Genomic DNA, 18,651 nt, shown 5'->3' with positions numbered 1-18,651 from the left:
TAATGTAAAATGCAGTGTATGGGGAGTGTATTTACCATGTCTATTAACCTCTTAATGCAGTCTGCTATGCGTGTATGATGTATGTGTACTATTCCCATATGGCATGGGCTCAGCCTGCACCTTACACTGCATGTGCAGGCTGTATTATTCAGCGTACCCTTGTTTGCAGCTTCCAGGAATGGAATTTACACCAATCCCTGAATTGTATCCCCAGAGAGGCCTCATGTACATGAACGAATATGGGCTAGAAAAGCCATACTGTGTATTAGCTGCATTGCCCGGACTAAGTTTGGTCCAGAGACTCCTAACATCATATTGATATACGTGCTAGGTATCCCTGCCTCCCCGCAGCTCTACTGTCCCATAGGGGTAGCATCATAGATCACTATGACACAAGGAGGCTAGGACCAGATTCCGTTTGAGAAGAGCATCTCCTGGATGTAAGATGTATATTTTTTTCCTAGGAATAATTGCCTGGCCTACAAAGCCGCCTGCATACAAGCAAATACGTTATGGAAATTAGGGTCATATCATCTTGTGTGCAGGAGGACTTTTAGGCCAGGCAGGGCTTCCTGGGAAAAAAAGTATGCAAATAAGCTTTCATCGAAAGATGGTTCTCTAGTGGTTTGTAATGGAGGATGCCAGCTGTTGTATATGACTGTAGGGTTTGGTTGCTGTGTTACACCGTCCATCGATGGGGGTAGCGCCTCTTACTGTCTGGAACAAGTCACAGCATCAGGTGACTGAATATCCAGATTTGTTAGCTGGCATAAGGTTAGAATAAGTTATGGTGGCCGATATAATGCTGTTAGAAATTGTTAAAAATTCCTGTAAAATCCAATTTGTATCATTGGCAAAAAACCACGTTTAACTTAACACCATGTATTGTAGCTTCTCCAAAGGCTTTTAGAGCCGTACCTTTGTTTGTTGAGATGCATCCTGTACATTTTCAATAAACTCACTTTTCTGTATCTTCAGCCTTCTCAGGGAGCACAGGGAGTTTATACTTTCACCACAGAGCACAGCCATGTCATCCTTCTGGTCCCATCTATGTATTGTTATGCACTGTCCTCTTCTCTTTTCTAAACCTTCACCCAATCTTCATGCTGTTGTCATCACTATCATTCCAGCATCACTCTGACCACCTCCTTGTTCTAAATCTCACGCATATACGACCTCTTCAGGTCCCAGCTGTGCGCACTGTGATGACACTAGCACGAAGATTAGGGGTAGGTTTAGAAAAAAAGAGGACGGTGCATAACAATACATAGATGGGACCAGAAGGATGACGTGGCTGTGCTCTGTGGTGAAAGTATATACTCCTGTGCTTCCTGAGAAGACTGAAGATAAAGACAAAAAGTGAGTTTATTGAAAGTCTACAGCAGGGGTCCCCAAACACTTCAAACAGGGGGCCAGTTTAAAAATATATATATATATATTATACGCTCCACAGTACGCCTCCTCCCACACACATACAGTATTATATGCTCCTCAGTACGCCTCCTCCCACACATATACAGTATATGCTCCTCTGTACACCCCACACACCGTATTATGCTCCTCAGTACGCTCCCCACACATTATATGCTCCTCAATTACACCACACACAGTATTATATGCTCTTCAGTACGCCCCCACTGTATTATATGCTCCTCAGTACGCCCCACACACAGTATTATATGCTCCTCAATACGCCTGCCCACACAGTATTATATCTCTTCAGTACGCCCCCCCACACACACACAATATTATATGCTCCTCAGTACACCCCCACTGTATTACATGCTCCTCAGTATGACACTCACACACAGTATTATATGCTCTTCAGTATGCCCCCCCTCACTCACAAACAGTATTATATGCTGTTCAGTACACACCCACACATACTTATAAGCTTATACTTACCCATGAAGAGCCGCCGCCACACATCCTCCTCCTTCAGACTGCAGGCCCGATGACTCGCGTCATTGCGCCTGCGTTGGGGCAGAGGTCACACTCTGCAGTCAATAAAGACTGCAGCCTACACTGACAGCTTTCAGTTGTATCTGAAAGCGGCAAAAGATCATTAACAGGGAATCCTCTACTGGATTCCCTGTTGGTGAGCGAACCGGGCGATGGCGCTGCGGACCTCGGCGGGCTGCAGTTTTAGGACCCATGATCTACAGGATGCATCTGAGAAACAAAGGTACTGCTGGAAAAGCAGTGGGTGTTTAGTTTTGTTTTTGCCAATGATAGCTTCCGTTTAATATATGTATGGTGTGATTATAAAAAGCAAAACCTTGCAATGTATCTCCTGTCGGCTAGAATCTGTTATATCATTACTTAAGTATTGTCCATTTTTACTCTGTTGGGTTTTTAATTAGATTATCCATTGATGGGCCCTGTAGCTGGGATTAGAGGTCACTGCAGGCCCAGCATTGCTGTATGGGAGTCACTACAGTATTGGGATCGATGCTGTTTGCAGGAGTTTCACATATAATGGAGCATATTAGCAGCTGAGCACAGATCTCATTGTGACCCACATACAGGTTACTTGTGCTATTTTTACACCCATAATTACGTATAAGCTTACTTTAGCTTGGTCCGTACCCTTGTATAATATCAGCTGATTGGAAGGCAGTACAAGGCAGCGAATGCATTACACGGCTGTGTTGCAAAAACAAATGCATCCTGGAATGAGCTGTTAGGATTGAGCATTTTCAGTCCCCAACATGTAATATCTGTATGAATGTTTCAGAAGAGAATTGCTGCAGGATTATGCCTGTGGGGTTCTTGTGTCCTGCCTGCTCTGAAATGCATCTTGACTGCTTTATACACACGTGGACAAAATAGTTGTTCCCCCTCGTTTAATGAATGAAAAACCCACAATGGTCACATAAATAACTTCAACAGAATTTTTTTTTTTTTAAATAACTCATTAGACAGGCCAGAAATGATGGTTCCCCTGAAAATGTGACCATAGGGACATGTTACATCATGGTAAGTCTGCTAATTCGCATCACGGGTCCCTACAATCTTGTAATGAGTCAGTGGGCCTGGATATAGTACTACAGATACTCACTGTGCTGTTTGGTGACATGTGTACTAAACTCAACATGGACCAGAGGAAGCATAGGAAAGGGTTGTCTCAGGAGCATAGAAAGAAAACCATAGACAAGCATGTTAAAGGTTATAAGACCATTTCCAAGCAGCTCGATGTTCCTGTGACTACAGTTGCACACATCATTCAGAAATTTAAGATCCATGGGACTGTAGCCAACCTCCCTGGACGTGGCCGCAGGAGGAAAATTGTTGACAAATCAAAGAGACGGATAATACGAATGGTAACAAGAGTCCAGAAAAAGTTCTAAAGAGGTTAAAGGTGAGCTTCAAGCTCAAGGAACTTCTGTGTCGGATCGCACCATCCATGGTTGTTTGAGCCAAAGTGGACTTCATGGGAGACGACCAAAGAGGACACCATTGAAAACAAATCATAAAAAAAGCCAGGCTGGAATTTGCCAAACTACATGTTGACAAGCTACAAAGCTTCTGGGAGAATGTTCTATGGACAGATGAGACAAAAATGTAACTTTTTCGCAAGGCACATCAGCTCTATGTTCACTGATAGAAAAATAGCATATCTTGAAAAGAACACTGTCCCTACTGTGAACCATGGAGGAGGCTCTGTTATGTTCTGGGGCTGCTTTGCTGCGTCTGGCACAGGGTGTCTTGAATCTGTGCAGGGTACAATGAAATCTCAAGGCTATCAAGGGATTCTAGAGAGAAATGTGCTGCCCAGTGTCAGAAAGCTTGGTCTCAGTCACATGTCATGGGTCTTGTAACAGGATATGGCTAAGAGGAAAACATTGGACTATTCTGAAGTGGCCTTCTATGAGCGCTGACCTAAATCCTATTGAGTATCTTTGGAAAGAGATGAAACATGGAGTCTGGACGAGGGCACCCTTCAAACCCGAGACAACTGGGGCAATTTCCTCATGAGGAGGGGGCCAAAATACCTGCTGAGAGGTGCAGAAGTCTCATTGACAGTTACAGGAATCGTGTGATTGCAGCGATTGCCTCAAAAGGTTGTGCAACAAAATATTGAGTTACGGGCACCATCATTTTTGTCCAGGCCTGTTTCATGAGTTAGGTTTTTTTTTTTTTTTTTTTTTTTTTTCCATAAAACGAGGAGTGCCAACAATTGTCACCGTGTGTATATGTACAAGAGGCTCCGCTTTCTCCAGTGGTTCCATAGACTGACTGGAGTAGTGACCCACATGTGACTGCCGCTCCACCGAAATGGTGTCCCCCATTCTTGTGATAGTCTGATCTCAGCTGGGAATTTCTCCTATCTGGTGATCTTATGATTCTGTAAAGGGCTATCCGGATTCCAAAACCTAAGCATTGCCTAAAGTCATGTTATACATCATGATCAGTGGAGGTTCACCTCCTTGGATCCATACTGATCTAAGAGAGATAGGGGCTCAGTCCTCTCACGTTATTCCATAGGGTTAACCACAATGCAGGGAACTGTAACGCAGCCCAATTTAAGGATTGTCAACTCCCAGGGTTCCTTTTACACTGGAGAGAGAGGTATTGCTAGGTAACAATGATGCTTCTCACCTGTTGGGAAGGGGGTTTCTTCCCTGCCAGCGCTGAGCATCGTCAATATCACCCCTATAAATATAGCAGCATTTAGAGGCTTATGTCTGAGCGCATGTGTTACTTTCACAGATCACACTATTTAGTCCTTGTGTAGAAACCGAAGCTGGTGGTTTATGGGTTAAATGAGTGAAATGACGGGCCTTCCTCAATTTTGCTCTGCATATATTGCCATGAGTTTCTACAGAGGATACAAGACCATAAACGTACCATTTATGCATGCATGTCCTTCACGTTATTCCATCGCCTTACCGGGGTCATGGAGTAAGGAGGAACGAGGGGCTCAGGACCCCCATTTTACTGATTGGTGTGGTCTATTGCACACATGTCTTGAACTAAGACCCGGTTCACATCTGCTTTCAGTATTCCGTTGGGAGAGTCCGCTTGGGAAACCCTCGAACATAATACCAAACATATTAAAAAGTGGTAAGCTAAGAAAACACAAGAACCCCCAAAGACTATAATGGGGTCCGTGTGGTTTCTGCTCCATGTCCATACAAATCTTGCGGAGAGAGAGAGAAGTACTGCAAGCACCACCTTTTCTCTTCGCATGATTTGTGTAGGAACTGCACGGACCCCTTTATAGTTTATGGGGTCCATATGTTTTCTTAGCTAACCACTTCTTAATGCGTTCGGTATTCCATTCGGTAGGGGGGGGTCCCTAAGCGGATTCCCCGAACGGAATACTGAGTGCAGATGTGAAGCGAGCCTTAAACTGTTGTATATACAGGTGTAGCAGAGTCATCTATCCTGCTGCACAAATGCAGGATGACTCTGCTGCCTCTGCATGTATGCACAGCGCCTATTGCCTTTCCTAATGCTGTCTACATTTTCCAGGTTCTGCCATACAGGTAATCCTTCTGTCAATGTGAAAAGAGCACATCTTCATGTGTATCCACCTAGTAAGATGTATGTCTCCAGTCAAGCCTGAGGAATAAGAAGTCTCTCGAAGACTCAATGTCAGAAATGATAAATGATCTTCCTGGAATTGAAGTGTTTTGCCAGATTCCTGGAATGAAGATCCCTTCCACCTTCTAAAGCAACATCCTACCAAAAAATGCTTCATACTCTAGGAATGCCAACCACCTAGATTCATGCGCCCTATCTGTACAGTTGTGGATGGTTTACCATCAGAAGGCACCTTAAGCTCATTTCCTGGCCCTATTTCTGTCTTTGCAATGTCGATGCTTCGCGCTTTAGACCCAGTCCAAACCTGGCTGGGGCAAGAGCTGGAGAAGTGTGGTATTGATGCCATGATATACACTAGATATGTCTTAAGTCTTCTGCTACATGACAGTTATGACTACGACCTTCAAGAACAGGTATGATGGCTGGCTGGTGTCTTGTATTTATGTACTGTACCTTGTTTTCTGGGGCTTGCTAGTCGATGACCTGTCTGTAGCTAAATGAAGGCTGAGCTGTGGTCGGCCATTTGACTGAATGTGACGTCACACGGCCTGTGAAGTGAAAGCCAAGCTCTGTGAGTGCCTCTTCAACCATCTGATCCGCAGGGGGTCCCTGGTGTTGGACCCTCACAGATCTTTGATAGGTCATCAATTAAAAAGTCCCAGGAAGCTCCTTTACGCTAAGGCCCCCATGTACCCTAATGCTGCTGGAAGCAAAAAGCACATTTTATTTTATTTTTTTCCTGCAACATTCTTCTCTGCGCTTCTGCTGTGTTTTTCCTTGTGTGTTGTGGTCCCCCCCCCCCTTCCTTCACCTACTACTTATAGCTGCTGTTTTCACTTCCATACCTGGATTCATTTTCATTCACCTTGCTCATACTGTGTTTTTGGGGGGTTTTGTTTTTCCATCTACATTAGTTTCCGCAATGTTTATCCTAAGCCTTAAGGGGTTTTCTGGCACCCAAATAGATCTTTATACTGACGACTTGGCCTATCCTGTGGATATCAGTATCTGGTGGGGGATTGATACCAGAACCCTGCCATATCCCAGCTCCATAAGCTACCGCTATAGGTGAGAGTGGAATCTGCTCTGTTCCTATTCACATAGTAGGGGAGAGCTGCAGCCCCATCCATTGTGAAGTGGTGGTGCCCGGGTATGGCAGCTCTGCTCCTATTACCTGTCCAACCCCATCCTGGTCAGTAGCTTCTAGAGCTGGGATGAGGCCAGATAAGTGATCAGTGCAGAGTCCCGGGGTGTCTGACCTCCATTGATCAGAGACCAATGACCTTTAGTGTGGACAGTATTTAAACCACCATGTGGCCAGAAAACCCCCTGTAAGTGTTGCCTAAAATGAACGGGCTATGTCACGCAACAATACACAGCAGCCGTTTTAGCAAACTTGCAAAACCACCACTCCCAACAGTGATGCTTCATGACTTTGCAAGCCAAAAAGAGCACCGTGTTGTGGCCATTCATTCTAGTCATTGGTGTTTCCAGCTGTAGGACCTTGAGTGGTCAGGCTTTCCTATTAGATGTCTATGAAGTTTGTCATGTGGGTAAACCCTTTAGGTTGGGTTCTTACGCACTTTGCTAAATTTCTGTCACTAAAGCTGCCAAATAAGTGTCCGTCCCGTTCCAAGCGGTATTGCTGTAGTGACTTGTGCCACAACATTCAGTGCTTTGCTTTGTACATCCCAGTATTGCAGTGTTTGTCCTGTGATAGGTGAGCTGTGATAGGTGAGCTGTGTTTGTCAGCACTAGGGACTTCATTGTGATGTCTGACGTTCCACCGCATCTTCTGAAATCTATGCTGCTTCTGCTTTTTTGCTCTTGCCTGCAATCACATGCTTTATACATCGCTGCATGGAATCCACAACAAATCTGCTATATGTGTGCATACGCCTAAAATAGCGGGATCATTAATGTCTGGTGTGTGGCCATTACCTATTGCCTGAGTGTGCAGAGAATATAACAAAATCTATGTATTTGGGGGTGGGTCACATGTAAGTTCTTTGGTTCACTTGTGTTTTTTACATTTGTAGGAAAACGACATCTTTGCGGGCTGGGAAAAGGGAGCATGCAAGAAGTGGGGGAAAGGCAAGAAAAAGAGTTCAGATGTCACGATGGAAGAAATGAAGAAACAGGCGGCAGTTCAGTGTCTGCTTTCAGCTTCTGATGAAGTAAGTGGTTGCGTGCTGATGCTGGGAGCGTTACTTCATGTAGACTGCTCACTTCCTCGTATGCCGCTAATTACACAATTCGCGCCGTTATCTGGATGCACACTGATCCTTTCCTGCGGCTGGGGACCCCAAATATTGTGAATTATAAATGAAAATACTGTATGTAGTTGTAATGCATCAATAGTAAGGCAGATTTTATCAGCCACTGTATAACTGTGCTTTCCTCCCACCCCCCTCCCTTCTGAGGTTCAAATTGGGGGCTTATGTTTCTACTTTACCTCTGAATACTCTAAGGCCAAGGCCCCACCTAGCGTAAACACCATGGGGCCCTGGCAAAGTGGCTGATGTTCTATCTTATCCCATCCACACATTGCAGAAAAATATCTGCAGCGGACATGCTACGATTTCATTTACGGTCATGTTTTTATAAATCGCAGTGTCTCGTATGTTCACTCGGCTTTTTTTGCAGGGAGGTTTTGACACAGAATCTGCCTTAAAATCCATCTGAAAAAATCACCTCCCATTCATTTCAATGGGAGTCAGTAGCATTTTTATTTTTTTCCTCTAGTGGATTTTTTTAGCTAGAAGGGAAAAAGTGACATGACCTATCTTCAGCTAATTTGCGCCTTGAAAAACCCATTGAAGTCAATGGGAGGCAGAAAAAACACAATGTGGTTTTTTTTGGATGCAGTTTTTGAAGAAAACACTAGTTGTTTTTTTATAGTACCATAAAAGATAAGTTTCCAGGTCCATGCGGTGAGCTAGAGCAAAAAAGTGTTGAGAAACGCAACAAAAAACGCATCATGTCAAGTGTAAAAAAAAAAAAAAAAAAAAAAAGTTTCCTAAGGGGCAACACGGTGGCTCAGTGGTTAGCACTGCAGCGCTGGAGTCCTGGGTTCGAATCCTGCCAGGAATATCTGCAAGGAGTTTTGTATGTTCTTCCCATGTTTGTTTGGATTTCCTCCGATACTTCAAAGACGTACTGATGGGGCAAAATGTACATTGAGTCCTATATGGGGCTCTAAAAAAAAAAAAAAAAAAAAAAAAAAAGTTTCCTAATTCCTGAAGCCGATCTTTTTTTTTTTTTTTTTTTTTTTTTTTTTTTTTCCCCTCAACCTGCAAAAAAACTCTGCGTGAACATACCCTGAAACTCTCTGATGAAAAGCACTGCAAGAATTTTATCAATGGTCCATTTTTACGTAAACAGCTACCGTTTCTGCAACTTCCATAGAAGTGAATGGAAGTTATGGAAACAGTGTAGTTTGCTGTTGAACTAAGATGGTTAGAGAAAAACTTTAAAACTGAAATCTTTTTATTTATGTTTCCAAGAATGTTTAACTTGTCTACAGATTTAAATCTAGTTATTTATGGGAAACGTCTGTGCACTTTGGTCTCATACAGACTGACAATGCGGCTTCAGGTCATACACTTCATGGTATGACAGAGTCTAAGGACTCCAACTTAAAGCTGCAGATGTCTGACTTAGGCTGAATTTGTATGACTGGAGGGACATCCGATGATCGGTTCTGATTGACGTGGGTGTCCTATACTGCTCTGTTATTGGGGCAGAACACATAGGATAGGAAGTTCCTGTAAACAGTGTTTATTGGATGGCTTCATATTGGTTACTGATGAACTACATGCTGTATCTTCACTCCTCTTGTGGTGGGGACTAGCTAAGACTGTCACTTACTATGCTCTAGACAGCATAGGTGCATGGTGTGAATATAGCAAGTGTCATTCCCTTCACTCTTTGCATTTCCTGTGTTGACTTGGATACTAAGAGAACCCCCTGGCATGATATTGATGGCTTTCAGTAGATTTGCCAAGGTTCTTTTGGTGACTGTGTATGTGTGTTACTAATGGAGGTGCATGATTTTTGTGGCATGTACCTGTGAGACATTTTCTCTTGGTTGTAAGTTAAAAGGGGTTAACCACTTCCTACAATTGATGGCCTATTCTTAGGATAGGCCATTGATAATAGATTTCTGGCTGCCTTGACACCAGAGACCCCACACACTGAGGTACCTACACCCACTGCTACAGTTATATGGCGAATGAGCTATGCTGCCTCGGTACCAATGGTATGTTGAGGTCCCAGATGTTGCACCCCGCATTCTAAGGATGCTACCATAGGTGCCTTCAGGCCTACTTTTGTCTGGTGACTAGACTGGTAGATATGGTACTATACTCACAAAATGAAAACAAGCATGGATTTTTATTTATTTTTTGATGCACATTGCCTTTTTTTTTTTTTTTTTTTGTTCATGTGTTGTTGCTAGGATTTTTAAGGGTGTTGTGCCATTGTGTATTTCCTGTTAATCTAAGGCAGTTGTTCTCAACCTTTCTAATGCCGTGACCCTGCAATACAGTTCCTCATGTTGCAGTGACCCCAAACCAAAAAATAATTTTGTTGGCTACTTCAGTTGACCCCCCCCCCCCCCCCCCCCACACACACACACTGTATTATATACTCTTCAGTATGCCCCCCACCCTACAGTATTATATGCTCCTCAGTATCATCCCCCACTGTATTATATGCTCCTCAGTAACAAACACACACACTGTATTATATGCTCCTCACTACCACCGCTAGTCTAAGGGGTAATGTGCGGCCCTTCATTTTCTCAATTTGCATCCACTTATCTTGAGCCTTCTTTTTTTTTTTTTTTTTTTTTTTTTTTTTTTAAAGGTCCAAAAATTGGGATCAGTGGAAGTCCCGACACTTGGGACCCCTGCTGATCAGCTGCTTGAAGAAGCTCACAAGCACCACAACCTTTTTTCTGTGCCAATGACATCACATGAGGCAGCTTGGTTTTAGTCATGTGAATTTAACAGGGTTGCAATACCAAACACAGCCAATCAGTGAAGAGGCCCCTTTAACTAGTGCGTCCCATTGATTCTGTATTCAGGTCATGGAAAACACCTTTAGGTTTGGGCCCCACATTGCAGAAATGCAGCTTTTATGTTGCAGATTTTGCTGCGGTTTCTTGAGCCAAAGCCAGGAGTGGATTGAGCAGAAGTGAGAACTATAACAACTTCCTATATATTTCCTATTCCTTTTGTATCCATACTTGGCTTTGGTTAAAAAAAACGTAACAAAATCTGCAATAAAAAAAAGCACCGTGGGGCCTTACGCTAGGTTCACACCTGTGTTCTGGTCTCCGTTCTGTGGTTTCCGTCTTCTGCATGCAAGAAGACGGAAACCACAGACCGGGTCCGGCCGTGAGCGTTTTATGCTCTCTGCCGCAAAACTGGTTTTTTTAATCCGGACACAGAGTACTGCATGTCCGACTCTGTGTCCAGATTAAAAAACCGGTTTCACGGCGGAGAGCATAAAACGCTCATGGCCGGACAGCTTTCTCACCCATTCAAATGAATGGGTGAAAGAGTCCTGCAGGTTTCTGTCTCCTGCCTCTGTTTTGTGCAGGAAACGGAAACCTGCAGAACGGAGACCGGGCGCAGATGTGAACGAGCCTTTAGCCTTAAATGTATTTCGATGGGAGACAGAATTTTTATTTTATTTATTTTCCTCTAGCAGAAAAAAAAAAATCTTCTACTGCCTACTATTGAATGAATGGGAGAGTTGGGAGGCGATCTATCCAGTCTCATTGTGATTAATATAGTAGCAAGTTATTTAATACAATGAACAAATAACTTGTAACTTTCTTTCTAAGGATTTTATTGCACGGTTTTGTAGAAGATCTGATTTTTAGTGACCCGTCCTCTTCACCTTGCAGGGGTGAAATGAATAAATGAAAGTGAAACAAACAAAACGCTATAAAGGGGGAGGGGGACAGAGTATGTTCCTTTACAATAATTCCCTGCATGCCGTCATGGGCGCACCCAGCATCCCTGTTTGTTTTTCTGGCCTGGTTACATGCTGGTAAAGTTATCTAGCAGTTTTTTTTTCTTCTTTGGAAGTCTGCCCTTGCATTTTTAAAATCAGCTATTTTTAGCGTAAACCTTTAGTCGAACAAGCCGTCGTGTGATTCAGTCCGTGGGCTGTACGCAATAACACACATGTCCTGCTGTAGACTTCTGCAAGTACAGTCCCCAGAATGGAGCCGCACAAGCTGGAGCTGGGGTGTCAGTGCGTACCCTTTGGTGTGGGCCAGAAAAGTGCTTGATGTTTATGGCTTTTGTAGGTCTGGTTTATTAGATGTAACCTGATAAATGGCTGCAAACTTTGGCTCTGCTGTGACTCCTGCTGCATGTATGAGTTTTGCATGTTCTTGCAGACCGCTTATTGGCATTGAGCTGCTGCAGATTACATACAAGATTATCCTGTAGGACTGTGAAACATTTGACTAATGTACAAGGCTGGCCGGGCATGGTGTTATCATTGTGACAGGCTCCTCTGGGCCTCAGCACCGTCATGGCTCTCTCTGCACAAGGGTCATTGTAAGATTTGGCTGCTCACGTCAGTTGATGAATGCAACCAGCATCGGACCCCCTCTTCCATTGGGAGAGATTCTACCTTTTGCATGAGGCCTTAGCCTTTTTGTTTAAAGGGGTTTTCACACCATAAAAATTGTTGCAATGTTAGAGCATGCTCCTATTCCCTGATCGATCGGACCCACTGAACAATGTTGGCTTTGGTGTTCACAATTTTATGCTGGAAATCCATTACTATAACGGTGTGCCCTACATAAGTAGTGACAACATTGGTGGCTGACCTTGGTTTTACAGCTCGGCTTCATTCATTTCAATGGGATGGGATCGTATGACCATGACAGTGCTCGGGGAGCGCTGCTGTTGCTTCATAGTCGGTCCAGTGTTGTCTGACTCTGCACTTCATTACTTTGATATACCTGTTTTGGGCTGCCTGCTGTACATTCACCACATGTAAGGTCTGTAGGCCCTCAGCCCCAGCCTTATATTGATCACTACTGCCATATCTGTGCTCAGGACTCCTCTCATTCACGGTCTGTCTCCATGCACTTCTATGCTTCCTCTGAGAATATGGTCGCAGACACAGTTGTGAGCTGACATGCTTTCCCTTGCTTTGAGACAGTGCGTACAGGGAATGATGACCTGATATTATAGTGCTCGGGATTTGCTTCTTGGCTGCTTTTGCTCGGCCTCATTAGGTCAGTGCTGTGGTCTGTGACTATAGTTTAGCTACAATGCCTATAGGGAGTCTGAGGTCGTCTGAGACACCATCATGTTTTATTAATCCAGGCTGAACCATTGATCAGACAAGGTGGTCTGTCTTCTACCATCTCAGACTTCCTATAGACTCTAGCACAGATAACCTCACTGCCTTAATAAAGCTGGACTGTAAGGGTAAGTTCAGACGGAGATTTTTGGGCAGAGGCTGCCTTGGGTTCCAGACCAAAAACCAGGTAGCCGCAACTGAAAGCCGGTGCACTGCACCAGCATCCAGCCACACACTCCGCTACGGATTAGGCCCAATGAGTGGGCCTAGTCCGGAGGAGGGAGTGTCTTCAGGCCGAATTGCGAGGCGTCTCGGCCTGAAGAATGAGCATCTCGCTGCTTTTTTTTTTTTTTCTGGGAGCTGGAAGAAACTGCTCCAGAAAAGAACTTCTGAGCCTGTCTTTTTGGCCAGGATTTTGAGGCGGATACGGCCTCAAAATCCTGACCAAAAATCTCCATGTGAACGTTCCCTTAAGCCATCAGCAAGCCAGATCTGGGGAGTGTAAAGAGCAGCTTCTCATTACATATAGGTACTGGCTGGTGGGTCTCATGTTGAAGTGCATCGTAGTAGGTCATATAGGTTGTAGTTTCAAGGGGCTTGTGTTCCTTTTGTTTAGGCTGGTTTTATGCAGACTTATCTGTTTTATAGTATTTAGATATAAAGATGGACACTGTCTTTGTTTACTGGGATCACCTAGAAATGAATAGTAGTGTATGCAAAGAATAAGTGACTCCATTGACTATAATGGTGCCATAGTCCTGGTGCCTAGTTCTTCTCACAGCCAGCACCCAGATAGAAAAATCTTTCATGTGAAAGAGTCCTTAAAGTGTAAATGTACATGGTAAAATAATAGGGTTGGGTGAATCACCCTGTGCCTGGGCTCACGTGGCCGGGCAGCTGACTCGCACACAACAGCTGCTTAATCCTTCACTCTGACAGCCCACATTCCAGGAAAAGCAATCCCATGCACAGTGCCTGAATGTCCCTTACCCAAACGCTGCGCCCCCCTCTAATTTACGCTTCATCAGGTGATCGGGCCCATTGCTAGAAAGAATAAATTCATTCATTTTGACTTCTGGCTATAGCATGTGCCATTGGTATTTGTATAACACGGTTGAAATGTGAAGTATGCTGATACTGTGTCCAGCGCCTCTATAGCTGCTTGTGGGACTACATGTTCCAGCCAGATTAGGCCACAGAAGTCTGCAGTGTTATGGACTGGTTGTCAGCGAGGTCCGTCATTGCCATTACAATTTTTGTAATGGGATCTGCAACGTTGGTGTGAACAACGGTGGTGCTGCGGTCTCCCAGAAGTGGTGGTGAGGTCTTCAGCTGACTGCTGCACCACCTTGAAGAAGTTATCGTCCTTCGGAAGAGTTCACAGGTGGGAAAGTGAAGAGAAACTTAAGGCAGACTCTTACCTCAAATGATTCCCTTCACTTTCCGTATATCCAACTTTCCATGGCAAAAAGTCGAAGCAGAGTTTTCTGTTGCGGCCTTTCCGTGCTGATCACATACTGAAACCCCCAATAGATCCATATAGATCCAGATGATCTGATGGGATTTGCTCCTATTTGGAATCAGAAGCCACAATGTCAGTGTGAGCAAAGCCTGAAACATCTGTATATGAAACTTTACACATGAAGACAAATTCATCAATCCCTCTACTTAGAGCAGTGGTTCCTAACCTTGTTTGAGGTACCGAACCCACCAGTTGTATATGCACATTCACCGAACCCTTCTTTAGTGATAAATAAAATATGACTTTTTTCCAAATTCAAGACATAGGTGTGTGTTTTTGTTTTTTTTTTTTTTTTTTTTTTTTATTGGTACACAAAATGAACCGTGCATAGGGCCTAGGGTTCGCTCGAAACATGGTTAAGAACCACTGACTTAGACAGACCTTGCGACACAGTCTCCAGTGCAGGTGTGAATTAAGCCTGATCATGGCAGACTTTTTCCACTTTCATGGTTTAAAGCGATGGATCCCATTATACTCATTGGGGTTTGCTGGGCTCAGTGTGTAACTGGTATTAGATTTGTCAGTCTGTCCTTTGTTCTGGTCCTTCTCCAGACAAGACTGGATAGACCAATGCTAGTGTGAATCTATTGTCGGAGAATATTGAGGCACACGTTTGTCGCAAGGCACTTTCTTGAACCAAACGAGCCTCAAGTCCAAGGCTGCACCTTGATCAATTTTGTTAAGTGTTAGAATGGAAATCTCCAGCAATTTTTACCTTGTGTAGGTTTCCATCCTTGTGCTGGGACCTCCAACAGCTTTATGAATAGGCCGCACCAATCTCTCGACCCTAATGCCAGTCGGACCATTTATTAAAGGGATCCTATCATTGGATACCCTTTTTTTAATGACTAACACGTAGGGATAGCCTTAAGAATGGCTATTCTTCTACCTTTTAGATGTCTTTTCCGCGCCGGTGTTCAGTATAAATCTCGGTTTTCTTTGGTATGCAAATGAGTTCTCTCACAGCACGGGGGGCGGGCCCTATGCTCAAACATTGGACGCCCAATGCTGCGAGAGAACTCTCCAACGACTCCTCTTCTTCTGGAACGCCCTCTCCCTGTGTCGTCTTCTGTTCTGGGATTCAATCTTCTGGGGCTCAATCTTCTAGGCCTCAGGCAGAGCTGACTGCGTATGCCTGGGCCACAAGAAAATGGCTGCTTACACAGTAAGCTGTGTAAGTGGCCATTTTCTTGTGGCCCGGTTTGCACAATTGGCTCTGCCTCAGGCCTAGAAGATTGAACCCCAGAAGATTGAACCCCAGGACAGAAGAAGACACAGGGAGAGGCCGTTCCAGTAGAAGATGCATCGTTGGAGAGTTCTCTCGCAGCATTGGGGACGCCCTCAGTGCTGCGAGAGAACCCATTTGCATACCGAAGAAAAACGGGATTTCAAGTGAACGGCAGTGCGGAGAAGACATCTAAAAGTAGGAGAATAGCCTTTCTTAAGACTATTCCTACATGTTAGGGAGAAAAAAGAGTATCCAAAGATAGGATCCCTTTAAGACGCCAATCTTATATCTTTGACTCTGTATTTTTCTATTGCTATATCTAGTATAGACCAGAGGAGAAAGTAGGTTTTCTTCACCTTGCATGTAGCATTGGAAACGTCCTCCTGTGTTTACCCTGCTGGGGAGTTGTAACCTAAACCTTGTTGCTATTTGTGTGGCATGACTCCATCTATGAAATTTTTTTTTTTTTGCAGTGTTTGTGTGTGTTATTTGACTGATAGGGATGGACCGTCCAGCACTTGTAGATCTGCAGATTATAATATTTTGCTCCCCCCACATGTAACGTATACTGTATGTTTCTTTCTGACAGCGGGTCTCCAGGGACAGGCTTTTGCCAGTAGCCTGGATTGTGGGTGGTGTCTGTGAGGTCCCTGATCTAGCCTTATTTATAGTGCGCGCTTCAGTTTCCTGGCATATCCTGAACCCGGGGTGAGAAATGTGGAACAAGCTGAACTGTCAGATTTTCCATCTCTTCCCTCCTCTCCGGGATCTAATTGGTCGTGTCCCTTCTTTGGTACTTGTCGGCCCTTCCTCTATCGCCCTGCTGGTTTTTGAGGTGAAGTGTCAGCTCCTGCGTGACCTGATGAAATACTCACTTTTAATTGGCTGGCGGTGTTTTTGCACACTACCCTGTCCTGCTCCACAATTACTTTGCTGCAAGATGCTCCAGTGATCTCCTGGGGGCTGGTACGCTGCACTGTGAGCGAGCGGCCTCCCTCCCCCTCCCCTCGCATTGCCGGCTATGTACCGCTCAGCACAACAGCATGCAGAATGTCAGCTGGTGTAAGACGTATCTGATCCAGGAACAAATTGTTTGCTTCCGAAACTACACTCCTTGAGCCATGGTAAGGTGAATAAGCAGAGACTAGCTGGATTTTCGGAAGGGGGTGGGGGGTGGTTGGTGATGAACTCAAGCAGATCATCGCAATGTCGTGTTCAGGACTGTAGACAGACAAGTCATAGTGCACTTTATGGAGTGAATCTGCTTAGTCATTCTGGTTCAATAGTCAGGTTTTACCTGCTGTGTACATCCCTGCTGACTCACGGCTGTAAACGCGCACGCAACGCACTGATATAGGTGTCACTGTAAATATATACTGTATAGTAAGCAAAGAAGTCATGTCAGATATTGGCTAGTATTATAGTAGTGCTGGCGTTGATGCAATGGTGATATATATAGATAGATATATATATATATATATATATATATATATATATATATATATATATATATATATATATATAGCAGTGCATGAATATGCATCAACGGGCCGCAGTTGGTATTTGTCGCCGCCAAGTTGGTATCAACATTGTACCACATTGCATCAGGCGCCTCGTACAAATGTGGTGTTGGGAATAATGGGTCCTTAATGCAGATGCCAATAGACAGTTAAATACGTATTATATGCCGTCCCCCCCCCCCCCCCCAAAAAAAAAAAAAAAAAAAAAAAAAACACTACTAGGAACCAAGCAAATTGGAATTGGAGTATGTAGTTATGCATGGTAGACTTTTGATGATAGCTATTGTTTGTTTCAGGGACCTGGAAATACACTCTTGTCCCTGTGTATCTAATATAAGCTACTTTGCAAATAGTCGTGTTTAAAGGGGGCTATCTAGGACTTGTGTATTGATAGACTCCCATTGATGGGGCCCCCACACCCCCAACCTACACAGACTGACTTTATTCCTTATGAGGCACAGTGCCGTACATTCTGTAGTGGCTATGCTTGGTACTACACTTGAATAGGATGGAGTTGTAGTACCATGCACAGCTGCTACATAATGTACATCACTGTGCCTGGGAAAACAATGAAGCCACTGCTTCCGTCCCACCGCCCCTTCTGTAGTGCAGTCCTGGAGCCCCCTGCTGATCATGAAGATCCCAGAAAATTTCTTTAAAAAAATACAATCTAAACATTTTGTGTTGACATACTTTGCCGATCTGTTTATATCCATGGGAACAGACTGGAAATAAACACAGTGTGTAGTCTTCTGTTTCGGTCATGGGGTAAGATGGCCGCGCACACTGGGTCAGGGGAGAGAGCTGTCGCGTGAACTCACTTTTATCAGCTGTTTATAGCCAGTCTCTCACCTGACCCCGCTCCTGCTGGAAAATAAAACTACTCGATCACACTGCACCGGTCATAGTATCCAACTATGGAGACACCCGGGGCTGTATGCTATGGCTTGGCTGAGACATGAAGTTTAAAGGGGTAGTAAATGCAGAAGATGTGATTTTGGATTTTTTTTTTTTTTTTTTTTTTGATATGTCTAGATTCTCTCACTACTCGTCTTTACTCACTTGTACATAGGGTAGTTCATTCCTTTTAGTAAACTTTGCCTGACTTGTACAGCATGGACTATATACAGTATCATCATGAACACACTGTAATGTCCCTAGGTCAATGCTGGTATCGGATTATGGTGGTTTGTTAATGTACTAAAATCTTTATCCTTAAAGGTCTTGTCCCATGAATATATCCTTACATTAATCTGTAATTACATTAGGTATTTTTGCCAATATTTCCTTTTTTTTCAGCTTCTCTAACCATCTTCTGTTGTCTTGCTCAGTTACCTATGGATAAGATCATGAATGCAGGAACTTTTTATGGTCTGGGACATATCAGAAACCCAAAATGCAGAGAGCCCTGCTTGTGTGGCCCCCGCTTCATACATTGGGTACCCTGATGCCTGTTTCCGAGATGTTGGTCCCCTAGATCTGTTTCACACTTC

General features: G+C 44.0%; 1 protein-coding gene across 2 annotated transcripts in view; it reads left to right on the top strand.

Annotated features, from left to right (window-relative positions):
* Nucleotides 1-18,651, top strand: part of KIAA0232 (KIAA0232 ortholog) — a 34,793-nt gene that overhangs the window by 4,476 nt on the left and 11,666 nt on the right. For both annotated transcript variants that reach the window (XM_075260354.1, XM_075260362.1), the window contains exons 2-3: nucleotides 5,479-5,963; nucleotides 7,590-7,727. In XM_075260354.1, coding sequence (XP_075116455.1) covers nucleotides 5,736-5,963; nucleotides 7,590-7,727 — 366 coding nt within the window. In that variant the 5' untranslated portion in view covers nucleotides 5,479-5,735. The remainder of the gene's footprint in view (nucleotides 1-5,478; nucleotides 5,964-7,589; nucleotides 7,728-18,651) is intronic.

The sequence above is a fragment of the Leptodactylus fuscus genome, chromosome 1, assembly GCF_031893055.1.
Source record: "Leptodactylus fuscus isolate aLepFus1 chromosome 1, aLepFus1.hap2, whole genome shotgun sequence".
NCBI classification, from domain to species: Eukaryota; Metazoa; Chordata; class Amphibia; order Anura; family Leptodactylidae; genus Leptodactylus; species Leptodactylus fuscus.
This window is presented reverse-complemented; position numbering and strand designations above follow the sequence as displayed.